The following is a 16,360-nucleotide window of genomic DNA, read 5'->3' on the forward strand; positions in this document are numbered from 1 at the left end:
CCTACTTCTTTCACATGGGGACGGCTCATTCTTGTGCTGTATGGAAAGTGTCCTTAGAAATATGCCAGCTCTATTCTGCTCCTTGAGGGCAATTTCCCAGGGCAGCTCTGCTGCCTGGAGTGCCACTTCCCAGGGGGTCCTATTGACTAACTTCTTGACCCCGTTTAAGGGCTTTTTCTTAAAATTCAAGATCCTGACTTTTCTGGAAAGCCATACAGTTCGGTTCTGATAATCTGATGTGTCAAAACTATGGTTGGCATCTTCTGAAAACAAACAAACAAACAAGCGAACAAAACATGCCCACACACTCTTAGATGACAATTATGAGTAAATTTTGGTTCTGAAAATAAATGTAAATGTATATCGCTCTACTTTAGATGACAGATTTTTTACATTAGCTACCTAAATTCTATCAGCAAGCTAGAATCTCTGGGAAAGAAGAAAAAGCTGGATAGATCTGGACTGGTAGGATAATGGGCATGTCTTATACATTTATGGAATGAAAGAATAGTTTCAAACTACATGAGGAAGAAACAGAACAGCTTACATGCGTTTTTTTATAGCACATTTTGTTTAGGCAGGACCAGGACTCTTTCCATGTCAAGTAAGTGGAATTCAGAGAATCATGCCATCAAAATGCCCCAGAGAGGATTTTACTGGCATGTTGCAAAATATTTTTAGAACTGAGGTCTGCTAGAAAGATGATAAAAATACTATCTTTTACTGACACTATTCAGTCTATGCTGACTTTGATGGAAGTCATAAGTGTAGTGTTTGTCTGGTAAAGTGGGCCCATCTCTTTTTCTGAATCTAAAACTAGGAATCCTTGCTTTTAAAAAGCATGAATTTAAGGTGTGTGTGTAAGAAATGTAGTGGTGTTTGCAAAGGAGATAAGACATCCCCCCACCTGCAAGTCACAGTTGTTTTCCTCACAGTACTCTGTGAAATTACTTGTTTAACACAAATTGGATTTTGTGTCTGCCTCACAGATTGAGTCTTTAATAGCATGGAACAGTTTGTGTTTGTCCTGGCTGGACTACACAATTGGGAACTTTGATTTGATATCTTCTAACATTTATAGACTCCCAAGGAATAAAAGTGATACATTCTTGATATAACTGATTTCAGTGCAAACAAAGCTATGATTACTTTACTGGAAAGATTGCTGTTTTGTTTATGTTTTTGATTATAATCACTTCAAGTTTTTGATCTCACAAAGACATTGAATAGGCTTGATGTAGATTTGCAGACCAAGGAGATGTTAAAGAAAAACATTTAGTGAGGGTAGAAAACTGCATAAATCAAATTATGACTACAGGAAGTTTCTGAGCAGCAGTACTTCAACAGATGTTTCACCCTGTAGTTAAGGAAACACTTATTAATTTTTTGGGTTTTTTAAATGCTGCATCTTTCACATGAAGTTTGCTTTTCTTGCTGCTTAAACTGATGCTATTATAGAGTTTCTGAGAGCTTTAATTCAAGAAAGAAAAGTGATGGTTGCTGAAGACACAATTCTGCTTTCACTCAATGCAACTTTCTCTTGCTTTCTGTGTGAGATGGCCTGAAAGAGAGACAATTTCTGAAATGAAATTTCAGATTTGGATTCTACACATTTTTTAAGGAAAACTAGATTATTATAAGAAAGTGGGATGGTTTATATTCCAGCAACTTTGAAAATGTTTTCTGAAATTTTTGAGATTCTTCCAAGTCCGTGTATTTTTTCATATACTTTTCCCACTCTTTCCTATATTTCACTTTCATATGTCGTTTCCAAGAAAATAAGTTATTTATATGAAAATATAAATAGCTCTTTAGGTTCACCTGGTGATGTTTTTAGGAAATTCGTTCATTGCGAATAACCTCTTTTTTCTTTCTCCATTTGAAGGGTGGAAAATTGCATAGTTCTGGTCTACTTATAAATATAGTGATAGCACCATTTTGTTTAAAAATTTGATTAAAGCAAATTTCCAACACCTTCTTTTCAAGAGCCAAAAATCAAAATTTATATCAATTGTGACCTACTAGCCTGCAACTCAAAGTATATTAGTGCTTGTCCGGGTATCAGTCTTTCCAAGCTGATTCTCTTCAGCACGGAGTCCTACATTTCTTCTTGTATTCTTGACATCGGGTTTCGTGTCCCCATGTGCTTGCAACATCCTTGCTTCTGTACAGGAGGTCAGGGTTATCTCTCTTACAATTCCCTCACAGTAAGTCCTCTGCTGCCAGCTCCAGTGCTGTCCACCAAGAGGGCTGGAAGTTGTAACTCATCAAGTGTGGCCTTTTTGTGAGGGAGGCAGGTCGTGCTCCAGGGAAGGAGTGGGCTTACATGCTGCCTAATGCATGAGCAGTAGATGCAGGGTTGCCACCTGTCCAGCATCCCAGGAAATAGGACATCCAGGGGCCAGACTGCTCCCAGATGAAAACAGGAAGTGCAGAGGAAGACTTACTGCTCAGAGGGAGTCTGTGATAGAGTAGAAGACAACAGAAGAGGCCAGGCATGGAAAGAACAGTGATACATCCACACACCATGGTCTAAAATCCCATGTAAACTCATTTTAATCCAAACACATTGACGTATGCCTTCCAGGCTTCTTTTTGAAGCCAAAGTTCAGTTCAACAGGAATATTTACTGCCAAAATCAAATTCATGTGGTAGAGAACATATGCATTCCATATGTCAGATCTTCTGTATACTTCCATGCACTTCTCTCTGATTCCCATTTGTTGTCTCTTCTAACAACATGTCTGCTGCAGGTATAAAGACTAGATAATTAAATCAGATTTGAAAATCAGTGTAATGAATATCCTGCAGTCTCATTTGTGCCTCTTCACTGCAGTAGGCGAACAGTGTGCAAAATGAAGGATTTGGTCATTGTTCTCCCAAAGCAGCTGCCTTAAGCTAACAATGGCTTTTAGCTACCTGATATTTCTCTGCAGTTGCTGCAGGACTAAACATGTTTTTATCTTCTGGCCTAAAGTATGAGACATGAAGGTTCTCTGATTTTCACTCCACTGGATGACTTATCCCATAAAATATTTCAATTTAGCTAATTTAAAACATTGAGATATAATTTTTAAGTGAGAAAACTGCTGTAGTATAGAAGCATCAAAGGATACATGTTCTAAATGAAATTAAACCCCACTATTTTGTAATTTTGACATGGAGAATTGAAATGTTTCACCCAGAAAAGTCCTGAGAAATAGATTTTTTTTTTAATGAAGAGGTAGGCAGTACTTCTATTTCATATACTATTACTATTTATTTCTGCTGTTAGGCCACTTTTTGCAAGTACTGGCCTTAGCATTGAGGAGACATATAAAATGGGTTCTCTTGAGCTTCAGAAAGATCAACATGGCCAAACAAAATGTTTTCTTTGAGTGGAGTGAGAAACAGAGAAATTTTTTTGTTTGCTTATGAGGTCTTGCGTAGCATCTGTAGTGAGTTGACATTCAAACTAAAATCAAAACCACTGACAACAAAAATGTTTCCAGTTTCATAAAATTAAATACAAGTTGAATTTTTCTAACTCACTGATAGAAAGGAGTCTTCAGTTCACTTAAAAGTGTTGGTCTCCCTCAAATTCAGACTGTCAGTGTGGTTCTTGTTTTTGTTAGGAAATCCCACTGAGCTGATAGTTTGAATGACCTTCTGTCATGCAATATGTGGGAACTGGTATGAAAACTTTGTAGATGAGGGACTTCAGCACAATCAACATTTTCTCCTAGAACAGTGTTTTTTAATTTATCTCTTACAGTTTCAGCAATTCCTGAGCTTGAAACCTGCCCAAAACAACCTCCAGTGATCTGTTGACTCTTATTTTTTTGACCTTTGTCCCTGAAAACAGTTGAAATGAAGTTGCAGTGTTCACTCATGTCTGTTTTTTTACTTAATCTTCTCTTTTTAATTTTCAGGCTGATCAACGAGTCTTTGAGGGACCAGTTGCTAGTTACCATCCAGAAGACTTTCACATACACCCGAACCCAGGCACAGCACCTCTTCATTATCCTCATGGAGTGCATGAAGAAGAAGGAGCTGGTATGTTGAGTTCAATGCATTCTTTTGGTCAAGTCTTTTATGTGCCTGTTGGAAGGTACCATAAATCTGATCTCTGTTTTCCAGACTCTAAAGTGATATCATGCTGACTTTTGTTTACTCAATATTTTTGCATTTAAAGAGATCTGTAACAGATCTGTTCCCTTTTGTAAATTCCTCTACGCTTCATCTGACAACATAGAATGTAGCTAGTAGGATATGGATATTACTATTTTTCATTCATCCTCAGGCACATCATGACTACAGTTCTACTTCATGTGACTACAGAAAGCAGAAAAGTCATAATTATGCATCTGTCCCTAGGATTGTATTTTAAAGACGCTGTAGGGTTGCAGAGGTACCAGGAGGGCTCTTACCTTACTGTGGGGATACATGGCATGAAAGGAAAGCAGCTTCTCTCTGAGGCTCATGTACTGCCGTGGCAAGGCTACCCTTGAACACATCCTTGTATTCTCTTGAAGACTACAAGATCTTTCAGCAGTTTCTTGGAGATCAACAAGGCTGCTTTTGCAGGAATATTTTTGAAGAAAAAGCACATTGAGAAAATTTGCGATTCAAATTTTTTTATCTGTCACAAACTGACTGGGGATTTCATCTGTCACAAACTGACTGGACAGACATGCTCAAATTTTATAACTTAATCTGTCTTCTAAGGTTTGGGTTTGATTCACATCACAGCTTCTGGGAACTCCAGGTTGATGATAATGCTGTAAAGTGAATTTTCTGTAACATTTCTGATCCACCGATCAGAAAGAGTGATTTTTTTTTTAGGGCAACAGCATTAATTATTTTGTGGCCATTTCAGTAGTAGTAGTAACAGTAGTAGTAGTAGTGGTAGTAGTAGAAGTAGTAGTAGTAGTAGTAGCAATAGTAGCAATAATAATATATAATTTTAATAATAATAGCACCTACTTGTAAACCACTGTTCTGCATATAGACATAAAAAGCATACCTATAGATAGAAGATAAAAGAAAAGAATGAGGAAGAGAGAGAGGAAGGGAGAGACAAACACAAAGGCAGGAACAAAAATGGAATGACAGATAGAAAGCAGAGGCAGATGTTGAATTATCTAGACTAGAAAAATGCAATTCTTGATTACTCCAGGCACCTAAGTCCAGAAAAGGTTGTCAGGCTTTGAACAAACCCTGCTACTGAGAAATAACTGAAGATTCTGTCCGCAGTATTCACATTAAGATTTTTAGTCCAAGCAAGGCTGTGCATTTGTTACAGTTTTTTTTGCAGATATGCAACATCTGTAACCACTGACATTCTCCACCTACTAATCTTGTGAAGAGTTATTAGTGAGGAGATGGTGTGCCCAAAATTAAGTATTCTGAATTTGAATTTGTAACACTAGCCTAACTATATGTAAATATAATACATTAGAAGAGTTGTTTCTGTCTAGTACCTAAGTTGCACTCAGGTAATTCCAACATCAGTATGCTAGGAAGATTTTATGTCTCAGGTGTGGTTGCTAGGCTAATGGTCCTGTAAAACTCACAGCCTCCTGTATGTGTGTAAAAGAAAGGCGGTGCTCATGGTGCTGCAGACAGCATAACCAGAGGAAATGGATGAACTTGGGGTTGTGAAGTACTTCCAGGGGTGAATGGTGACTTCAAAGATGTCCTTTGTTCCTGCAAAGCTAGATGCTTCACATTGCCACATCTGTCCCAGATTTTGTCCTTCCTCAAGCTTGATCCTCTGATTTGGTTGTTGACTTAAGGAAAAACTCTGCTTGATGATCTGACCTTCATTAGTCTGATCAACTCCTGAAAAAATAGAAGGAAGATGCAACAGATTGTCTCAGAGAGCTCAGCAGCAGATAGATTGATCTAGCTATTTTCTCTATGTTCGTGGTCAGTGTGCCTGCCTATCTGATTCTGTAGCTGCTGGATTGATAGAGAACAAACTAGACAGTGCAGGAGAGGCTTGTCCTATTTCTGTGTGCCACTAAATAATTGAGTGCAAACAGAGTGCAGCCAGGAGGATGCTCGTAAAGTACATCAATACAGATGAATCACAGATGAGGAGAACGAACATAAAATGCAAGTAACAAATGCAAGGAACAAAAAGCTTTCTTGGAAATAATTGTTCCTTCCCTACATGCTTAAAATGTGTGAAAAGTCTGGCATCAGTTGTTATAAACAAAAATCTGCCAATTTTTTTGTGAAAAAAAAAAGGGTTGCAAAACCAGTCGGACTAGTTGCTGGCAAGGTGAAGTTCTACCTGTTTGTTATTGTAATGACCGGTCGTTTTCGCTAATTCCCCCTTTTGTATTGGTAAAGCCTGCCTGGGGCTAAATTGTCCTTCTCCCCAGACAGTGAGTGGAGGGGAGGTATCAGAGTGATTGCAAAATAACCTCGGGACCAGCATGCCATGGGAACCTCATCAAACTTACCAAAAAGACGCCAAAAACAACGAGCCAACACAGAATTTAGAGATCAGAGTGACGTGTAGACGTGAGGAGCAGAGTGCTGAGCCTGCAGAGACCTGAAAACCTTTGTTGCCCCTCACCCTGAGCAAAGACCTCATCTGAAAGCAAGACCCCGAGCAGGGAGTCACTGCAGCGTTGCAAAATTGGGGTGACATCCTAGTGCTCTCGTGAAGATGGGACCCCCCAGTTCTGACCCTAGCGAGCAAAGCTGTGCATATTCTCCTTCCCTCAGTCACGACGGAGACTGCACACCTGTCAAGCTTCCTAACCCTGGGCTGATCACTTTTAATAAAGGCATTAAAAGGAGAAAAATTCTCCTACCCTGTTTATTTCATCAGTTATACAAATCTGATGCAAGTGCTGTAGCCAGGGCAAAAGCATAATCATAGCAAAAATTACCTCTTTTCTCAGATCATGAGATTTTTTCAAGCTCTGACATCTTGGATTTCACTCTTAAATAATGATCTCTGAATTGTACGCCCAGAAAGTAATAATAATAATAATAATAATAATAATAATAATAATAATAATAATAATAATAAGTGTATGTTTCATTTACTTGATTAAGTTTAAATTTTCTGTTGAATTAAAGCTGAAGTACACACGATGAATGATAAAGTGAGGCCCTAGAAGGGAAGTGATCTAGGTGTGTTAGATTTGCAAGACAGAAGAATTTTAACTTCTCAATTCAATGAATAATTTTTATGAAATTGCGTGCTTATCTGAGTTGACATTACAAGCATCCCAGTTTTGTTCAGAAATGTATTTGGACCAAGGTGCTTAATAGGGGCTAAGGTATAAAAATCTATTTAAAATGAAGTAGACTACACATGTCTGTGTACATATAGCTGTAGATGACAAGGGTAGGATACTATTTTATAGCTTATTTATGGAGATTCTTTATTGTCGTATTTACATGTAATTCTTTTAAAAAGATTCTGCCAAGACCTATTTTATGCTAAAATAAGAGCATGAGGGGTCACCACAGCTAAGTAGTCAGAAAGCAGGTTAGGAGACTCCACTTCAAGCCATCTCTGAAAAACACATTGTGTTGGGTAATAGCTCAGAAGTCTGTTTTCAGCTTTCAAATGAGTATTTACTTCTGTCTCAATAAAAAAATTTGTCTTAGTATTTTCCCTTAAAGATAGTAAATCTGGTGTCTGAGTTTTCTGGCAAATACAGGCTGCTCTGCTCTTTGGAAACACTTAATTTTGCAGCTAGGACTGGCATGTTGCTGGAGTGATTTTTCCACAAATCATTATGTGAATTTCTCAGAAGCCAGAATGCATTTTCCAGCAAGCTGCATGGGTCTGTCTGTGGAGCCTCATTGGGCAGCCACTGGGAAAGGCCACTTTGTCAAGCCAGAAGAGTCTGTGTCCTTCAAAACAACCAGACCTGTGGCAGTGAGAAATGTTTGTCATAAAACTAATTATTCCAAAATAGTGTTTTGAGAGTAAATACACCTAATCTTTTATTCATTTAATAGAAAATGGAAATTGTTGTGAATCAGGATAGGTCCCATCTAAACACCTTAGTAATAAAAAGTGGCACATTAACTCCAGCAGTAATGTGCCACCTGCTGGGTAAATTTGTTTTCTTATTACTACCATGGCCATTTTCCACTTAATTTGTTTCCTTGAATAGTTGAAGTTTCAGTGACTACATTAAGCAAACTGATAGCATCATTGCCTGCTACTGCATTACAAGGAGGAATTGCAGAATAAGGAGAGTGTGGTCGGTGGGCATAGGTTTGTGTGCATGCATTCATTCATGGAACACATTTCCACCAAGAGAAAAGAGATCCAATTTGATTAATTTCCCACTAAAAGAAAAAAAAAATAAAATCCCGTCTCTAGCTCACAGCAGCAAGTAATAGATATTTTCCTCTTGCCTCTAGTGTTCCCTGTTGTTCCTGTACCACAGTGTATGGTTGCTGTGGCAATCATGACGGCTGCTCAGGGACAGTGCAAACCTCACTTCAGCTTTGTGCTGCTGATGGGTATGGCAGTAGGTAGTTCCAGATGACTGAATGTGCAACTTCCAGTTCTGGTGCTGTCAGATTGAAACAAAGGAGGTGTCATGCTGTAGTAACTGAGCACATTGCGCTGAGATCCAGACTACCTGCATCATGCAGGTGCTTGCTATTTATTGTGCTTTTATGTCAAACAGAGGTGGATCCCCATTTTCCCAAAATACACAGTGCATGAGAAAGTTGCCTTGCATGGCCAGTGTTCAAATGCCAATATTGCCAACACTTTTGTAGGGCTTTGACTCTTCTTAATTACTTACACAAAGTACTGGGAAGCTGTTGAGTCGTTGAAAAAAGTTATTTGATTTACTCTGAGCAGTGCATGGGGAAAAAAAAACAAGATTCTTGGGAAGCTCAATGTCAAACTTTTACTTGCAAACTTTAGAATTTTTAAGGTAGAATAAGATACTTGGCTAATTTTAAAATGTAGCCGTTTTGGTTAGAAATTCAACAGTATAAAAGCATAAAAATTAACACTTAAGAAAATGTATAAAGGAAAAGAAAGAAAAAGAGCGGATAAGATTAGAAAGGTTCACCGCCTGTGGGTCCAAAGATGAGACCTGATTGTTGCAATTTCTGTGTCTGTTGGTTGAAGTGATGTTCGCAGTCTCGATCTATTGGGGCTGGGAGAAGGCCATGCAGCACAAAGTCCAGTGGGTTGATGCTACACTCGGGCTCCGTGGGAGAGCCCTACTCCTCTGCTGGAGTAGGGAGTTTTACACAGTAATGCAATACTGTGGATCATGGGACACAACAGCATTACAGCTGCCTTTTAATTCGGTGTAGTTGAGTCAATTATCAGAAAGGATGAGTACCTTCAGGCTATGTGGGAAGCTGAGACACCTTGTAAGGACATTGGCATGATAAAAAGAACTATCCCACCTCGCAGGATTTGCTTCCTTTCAACCTCTTCCCTTATCTTGTTCACCACTCAGCTGTAGTGTCCAGAGTTGGGTGTGCACTCCCTTTGCAGTTACTTGGAGCATCGTCAGCAAAGCATCCTCAGCTTTTGCAAATGGTTGTTTGAGTCATCAACATTCCAGCATTTCACAGTGATTTAGCAGTTTCTTCTCTGCATGGACTACCAATAAGGCTTTGCTGATCCTTGATGGCTTCAGATCCGCGTGACTGAAAAGGCTACTGTAGCAAACCTCTCCGTGTTTCTGGAAGAGTTTATACAGGGAAGAGTTTGACTTGATCATATACTAGCTGCAAAAAACGTTGTGCGTTTCAGCTGGATGTGCAAGCTCAGCGAATTCACATGCTAATTAAATGCTGGCTGCAACTGTTTATTAGCATACACTTTGATCTGAATTAAATATTAGCTAAATAAGATGGACTTTTAAGAATTTACTGGCATATTGTCGCTTGGTTTCTTTGGCCCTTCCCAGAGGTTAGAAGTTCATTTAGGTGTGTTTTTTTTAAGAAATTTTTCTTCAGAAACAATAAAATCATTTCAGCTAATGTTTTTTACTCACGTCATTCTTTTCTCTTAGAGAGGAATTTGAAGGGGGTTTGGTGTCTTCTCAAACAGTAAAAGTCAACTGTAGCTCTTGCAGCATAGCTGCCGTGAACAGCATATAATTTGGCAACAGGCATTTGGAGCGGGAAAGCATCATGTAACTGCTGGCCTGCTGGTTGCTAAAACAGCTCTCATTTCTCCCATGGAAACACTCAGTGAGATTTACAGCATAAAGCGGAATGCAGTTTGTCCTCTGTGTCCAAACTGATGTGCCAATCCACTTCAGGAATGACTGTGACACTCTAGTAATTTTGGAGAAGGTTAAACCTCCCTGTCCAGCCCATACAAATCAATAGGATTAATCTAGTACTTAGGTTCTACCTCTATAAGTGTTGAGATAATGAGTAGTGGTTTTTAATTCTGCAAACCCCACCTGACTTCTTTTTTGGTAAAGAACCAAGAAGAACCAAGACCATATTTTTTGCTTTCAGCTGCCAAAAAGCCAGATGAAACTAGTTGAAGCTAACTTAGCTAGTCATTGACTCCACAGAGAGCAAAAATTTAATGCTAGGTTTTTTTTTTTTCATTTCAGTAACTCAGAGAACAACTTTCACAAAAAAAGAGCTATATTTAAAAGAAAAAAACAAACCACGAAAAAACACAAAACAACTCAAAAAGCCCCCCCCCCCCCAAAAAAAAAAAAAGAAAAACAGCAACAACAACAACAACAAAGGCAGCTGTTGTACTACACTGAACCCTGGAAAAGCGTTTGATCATACCATCTGCTTCCCAGCTACTGTCAGATGAGGCAGGGCATCTGCTAATAGAAACTACAAAAACATTAGACCTACCACAGAAGCAGAAGTGTACAATTTATTGGGTCCATCCTAAACTTCTGCTGCGCCATCCTCACATCTGGAACATGCAAAGACCAGTATTCCTTTTGTGGCTTATATTCAGTAAGCAAACATTTTCTGTTTTATTTGGTGCATACAGTGAAGTCATCTGATAGATACTATAGAAACTTACTACCCATCTCTTTACTTCCTATCTTCCTACATATTTTGTAGTTAAAATTGCAGCTACAGAAATAAAATTTAGAATGTTTCTTTTCTCTCTAAAAATGTAAGCTTCTGAAAATATCCAGGACCCCATTTACACTATTAACAGGGACACTGGGAAATACACACTGAATTGTTGTACAGCTCTGTAAATTTTCTGGATAAGGAAAGTGAAGGCAAAGCAGTACTTGGTGACACACCAAAATTCCATGTTAGATAATATAAACCAGTTTTTGCAATCAGGGAATTGGAAGGGTTCCATGCAGTTTATATATTCCATGATAATGTTCAGAAACCTTTATTTCTGCCAGGATCTGTTGTGTCTGGGAAATCATAATTTCTTTTATCTTTCTTAGAAAATAAAATTATCCTTTTTGTGTCTTCACATGGGGCACAAAAACTCATTCATTAGTGCTATAATATCTCAGCCAGAGATGAGGAGCTCACTGTATGAGATGCCGGGTTTCTGTAGATAAACTGCAAATTTACCGTCCTGCAGGAATATCTCGCACTATGTAAACTGCCTTTTCCAGGTATTGCCTGTTTAGTCTCACCAGCAAACCAGCTAAGAAACTAATGGCTTGTGGCTATTTTTGTTGCTTGGTCTCTGTGTGTTGTCATGACACTGTCACCCTCAGTACAGAATAGCCATATCTGCATCATCCGTAGCAAAGCATCCAGGCATCCATGTCTCTTCAGACTGTTTGAAAACTGTTGCATAGGAAAAGTAGAAACTGAAGTTTAACATGGAGCAACAGTCCCCAGCATCAATATTGTTGCCATCCAAATCAACTCACGGAACTTCCTTCTAAGGTCAGCATTTTCAGTTCAGAAGACATATGAGTGCATGTAAGACTTGCAGGCAATATTTTTATGGCCATGACTTACATTACACAAATTTTTCAGGATATGCATCAATGGGAATAACCAAACTCAATTCTTGTTTTCCTAGAGTAACAGAATGTCCATCTCAGCAATGAACTTTCTCTATAACTTGGGACTTTTATGTTTCAGAAGAATATCTGTTATGTCAGTGCCTTGCCATTACGTCCAAGAACTCTCTCTATAGTAGAAGAGTTGCAGGAAGTGAGCTACATTACACTTCCACATTTCTGGTCTGAAACAGGGTAATGGCAGACCTTGGATTATATAATTGTGTGAATAAAGATGTCTATCTCAGCAGTTAAAACAATTACTCTCTTTTGCCTGATCCTAACAAGTTTCTGCTAAGTTGACATGAAATCACATCTCTGCTTAAGTTCACAGTCTGTGATGTGCACAGCCCAGAGTTTTATAGGACAGTGTCTGGCTTGTATTAGCCAGCTTATATGGTTTGTGATCTACAGTTTATATTTACTTATCAATCTACAACTTTAACCACAGGGACTGTTAATTCAGCCAGTGAAATGTCCTAATGTACCAGTGTGAAACCTGTTGTAAGGGAAAAGAAACAGGATTACTATCAATACATTTTTCGTCATTTATTCCACTGGATGTGTGCATCTTTTTTTCTTTTTTTTTTCAATGGGGCAGAGCAGTGAGATTTACATAACCTGTTCTCTCAGTCATTAAGGCTGTCTCAGATGCCCAGTCTGGAAGGAAAGGTACCAGGTACAGGGAAAGCCAGACATTTACAGTAACTTACATCAATTGATGGCTCAATTGCAGAATTGCTGGCTTTCTTATAAGCACTGATTATGTTGCTTGTTCCCTGCTTTTTACTAGACATTGAGTCTATGAAAACTCAAATTAAAACATGAACTGTTGCAGTGCTCGCACAATGAAGGAGAGGTAAAATTTTTTAAATTTTTCAACCAACATTCAAACTTCTCCCCTCATATTTCCTCATTTGGAATTTTTTTCATATTCCTCAAAATAACAAACTACTAAAGTTACATTTTCCTTAAACACAATTCCCTCTAATCTTTCTGTGCCTGAATTTTCTCTTACTTGGCCATTCCTCTTCTTCTGCAGTATGACCCATTGACTCACCTCCTCACTTTGATCTTTGAAATGCCTCCTCTTCAAACAGTTTTTCCCCTGTGTTAAAAAGTATTATTCCTTCCAAGAAAAAGGGAAATGCTTTCCCATCTTACCTGAACTATTTTGACAATTTACATAACTGACCTTCTTTAATGTTTTGTTTTATCAAACTCTCATTTTTATTTTCAGGGTAATTTTCTGCTGAAATATTTAAGTAGGCCTGGCCTAGCTAAACTATGAATGTCAACATGTACTCTGGAAGCAATTGTCTGTTTAGCCAAACCAAACTGTGTTCTAAAAGAGGAGACTTTCAGGTTGCACTCACAATTGCATCTGTGTTATTTTTAGAAAAGGGAGAGGTTTTATTCTTACTTATATAACTGAGGTGCATAAAAAAGTTTATATGTCAGAGGTGATATTTATATTTCAGAGGTGAAATTTAAAGACACTAAAAGATCTTCTGAAGGTAACTAAAAAAGAGCACTTAAAATATATATTAAATCACCATATAGTTTCTCCTGATGTCATAATAAAATGATGGTGAGAAAAAAATTACATCTCTAAAAGCGTGAATAATTTGCAGCATTCTTCGAGAGCTAAGTTTGTAAAGTGAGCACACTTGGTGCTTTCTTTGCTCTCATCACTGCTGTCCTGAATTTTTTCCTTCATCTTCAGCTATCCATTGTCTAGTCAGCAGGTACAGTGAATTTGAGGTTCAAAAAATTATTTTTCTCCTTCATCTCTTGTCTCTTTCATTACACAGAGTAAAACATCTTTCTGTACAATTGTGCACATCAGTCTCCCTCTCCAAATAAATACATGCTAAAAATCTGACCATATTTCAGCTCTCCATACTCTGAAGTGGTCAAGGTTTACCATACTGTAAAAAAAAAAAATTTCACATGTTACAAAATAAATACAAATGCAGACTTGTGCTACATAGCTATTCCAATTTAATCCTGGCACCTTACAATTACCTCAAGCAGAATAAGCTCTTTCATTTCTGTGGAATTTTCAGAGAGACTTATTTTTTGGCTAGTAAAGGCATGAAAAGAGGAACTGAATATGCTGATACTTTGAAAGAATATTTATGATCTGTCATTCATTTTACTAGACACTGCTTTAGACTATTTCAGAACAGTTTTTACACTCATTACCATCCTATGGCCCGGGAAATTTACAGTTGATGATTATTATCTGTTGCTCTTACTTCTCATTCTAGGAGTAAAATCAACTTTGCTGATGTGGAGTACAAACTTGTACATACTGTCCAATGCATAGCAGTTCATATTGATGAAAGCTAATCATTTATATATTCACCTAGGCCGGAATATGGCAAGCTGTGACACAGTTATGATGGCTTAGGGAGCATTCTTTAAAGCAAAACAAAATTTTGTGTTTTACTACTTGCTAATCTGGACGTTGGTTTTCCAGACACAGTCTGGAAAGTCTGTTTGATATTCACTGCTCTCAAGTAAAATGCTGTTACTTACTTTGCCTTTAGGAGCTCAATGCAATATCAGCATGAAGGCAGAAAAAATTAAAAAATGAATGAAACACATAAGACTAAACTGACCCTGCTGAGCCAGAAACTATGTACAAGAAAAGAAAAGGAAAGAAAAAGTAATCAAACAAGGATGGAACAGATTATAAACAGAGCAAAGCAGTTTTAAAATAAGTGCTTTTGATAGAGTCCAAGGTCAGATAATACTTTCCTTCTACTTCCCCCCCAGCACCTCTCCCGCCTCCTCCCACCTTGCTTTCTATCCAGCTGCTCTTCTTTACTCCATCTTCTTGGTTTTTACTTGCTTTCTACCTACCCTGCCTGAAAATTAGGTTTCTGCCCTGCTGGACTGTAATTATTACTGGCAACTTTCACAGTGTGCTGTAATCCTGCTTGCAAAGGCTCAGTTTTGGCTCAGTGATTTCCAGCCACGTTTTCCTAGGCAGAATGAGGATGCAGTTAGTTTATTTTCCAGGAAGTTAATCCTGTTCACATTAAAATACTTCAGTAAAATCTACAATGAGGTAGAATGTTCCCAGCTTTTTGTCACTGGATTTGTTTGTTTGTTTGTGGTTTGTTGGTTTGTGGTCTGTTGATTTGTGGGGGGAGACTTACTTGGGGGGGGGCAGGGGAGCATGTGTGTCTTCCTTAAGGGCAAATCTCATGCATTTTACTCAGGCAGGTTTTATGGAGGGAAATGAGTAGTTTCTTTTAGCAAAGTTTGACTGTCAGGTTCCAAGCACCTCCACCTGGATGGAGTCCAGCTGCTCCAGCTTTGAAAGTATCTGCTACTGTATTTTGCAAGGAGATCACTATGGGCACACCAAAAGAATTCAAGACATTTAGCAAGAATCCAGTTGCCTGTCAACTGCTTTGCAGCTTTTTGGGAAACCTCTACTGATGATTCATTTGCCTGTTTCAGGTATGCCTTTCTGGAGATCTATCTCTTCAGTGCAGTGCAATAAAATTTTGGTTTTGTAAGGAATGGTAACCCCGGCTTCTGATGTATTTGCAAAGAAAAAAAGAAAAATACTTTTTCTAAAAAAATGTTTTCTGTTGAAAATCACAGTTTCTCACTGAGATGACTCAAAAAATTACCTGAAAAGGCTGTTTCAAGCCTATAAATAGTGTGAACGCTGTGGAAAGAAAGGAGGAAATAGGAAAAAGATCATCCCCAAATTACCCGATGGGGTGGCAGAGGAGCAGGAAAAAAAATGTTATTTTAAAATCATCGAGTTTAACACCAACAATTGAAAATACCAGCTACACAGAGGTAATAATCTGGATCCAAATCACTATGGGAAAAAATGAGTACTTGATTTTAGGGTTTCTTTTCTTCTTTGGATGTAAATTGGTTTTTGGCTCAAAAGAATAGTGGGGTGTGGAGGGGTGGGGTGAATGGTAAATGGAAACAGCAGGGTAGGGTAAATGGTAGTTCTAACACTCTTTCATTATGTTCCTATGAGAAATAGGGAATGTTTTCATAGATACAATGTGAAACAGAGCAGCACAGACAAAATTTCTTTTAAAACTAATCTTCCCTTTTGCACAGCAATACAGAAGACTGTCTAGTGGTAGTTTGACTAAATCTGCAACTCTTACCCACTGATTTCCTTTTGGTACATGAGCAAGTCCTTGACATATATTACTTTTTAATAGAGGGGATTTATTACTTTGTAGTGAAATGTCCTGGATTCCATATGCACACTTTTCTAGGTTGTTCCTCCTTCTGTATTTTTTTCTTCTAAAGTTGTCCAGAGGGTAAAACTCAACAGGCTTAAAGGGTCTGCAGTAGATAGGTGCTCTTAGGCACTGTCTCGTCTCTGCAAGAAG

At 38.2% G+C, this 16,360-nt stretch overlaps 1 protein-coding gene across 1 annotated transcript in view; it reads left to right on the top strand.

The window, feature by feature from the left end:
* Window positions 1–16,360, top strand: part of TRPM3 (transient receptor potential cation channel subfamily M member 3) — a 409,030-nt gene that overhangs the window by 320,217 nt on the left and 72,453 nt on the right. Inside the window, exon 8 of the mRNA XM_058824044.1 lies at window positions 3,912–4,035. Coding sequence (XP_058680027.1) covers window positions 3,912–4,035 — 124 coding nt within the window. The remainder of the gene's footprint in view (window positions 1–3,911; window positions 4,036–16,360) is intronic.

The sequence above is a fragment of the Ammospiza caudacuta genome, chromosome Z (genome assembly GCF_027887145.1).
Source record: "Ammospiza caudacuta isolate bAmmCau1 chromosome Z, bAmmCau1.pri, whole genome shotgun sequence".
Taxonomy (NCBI): Eukaryota; Metazoa; Chordata; class Aves; order Passeriformes; family Passerellidae; genus Ammospiza; species Ammospiza caudacuta.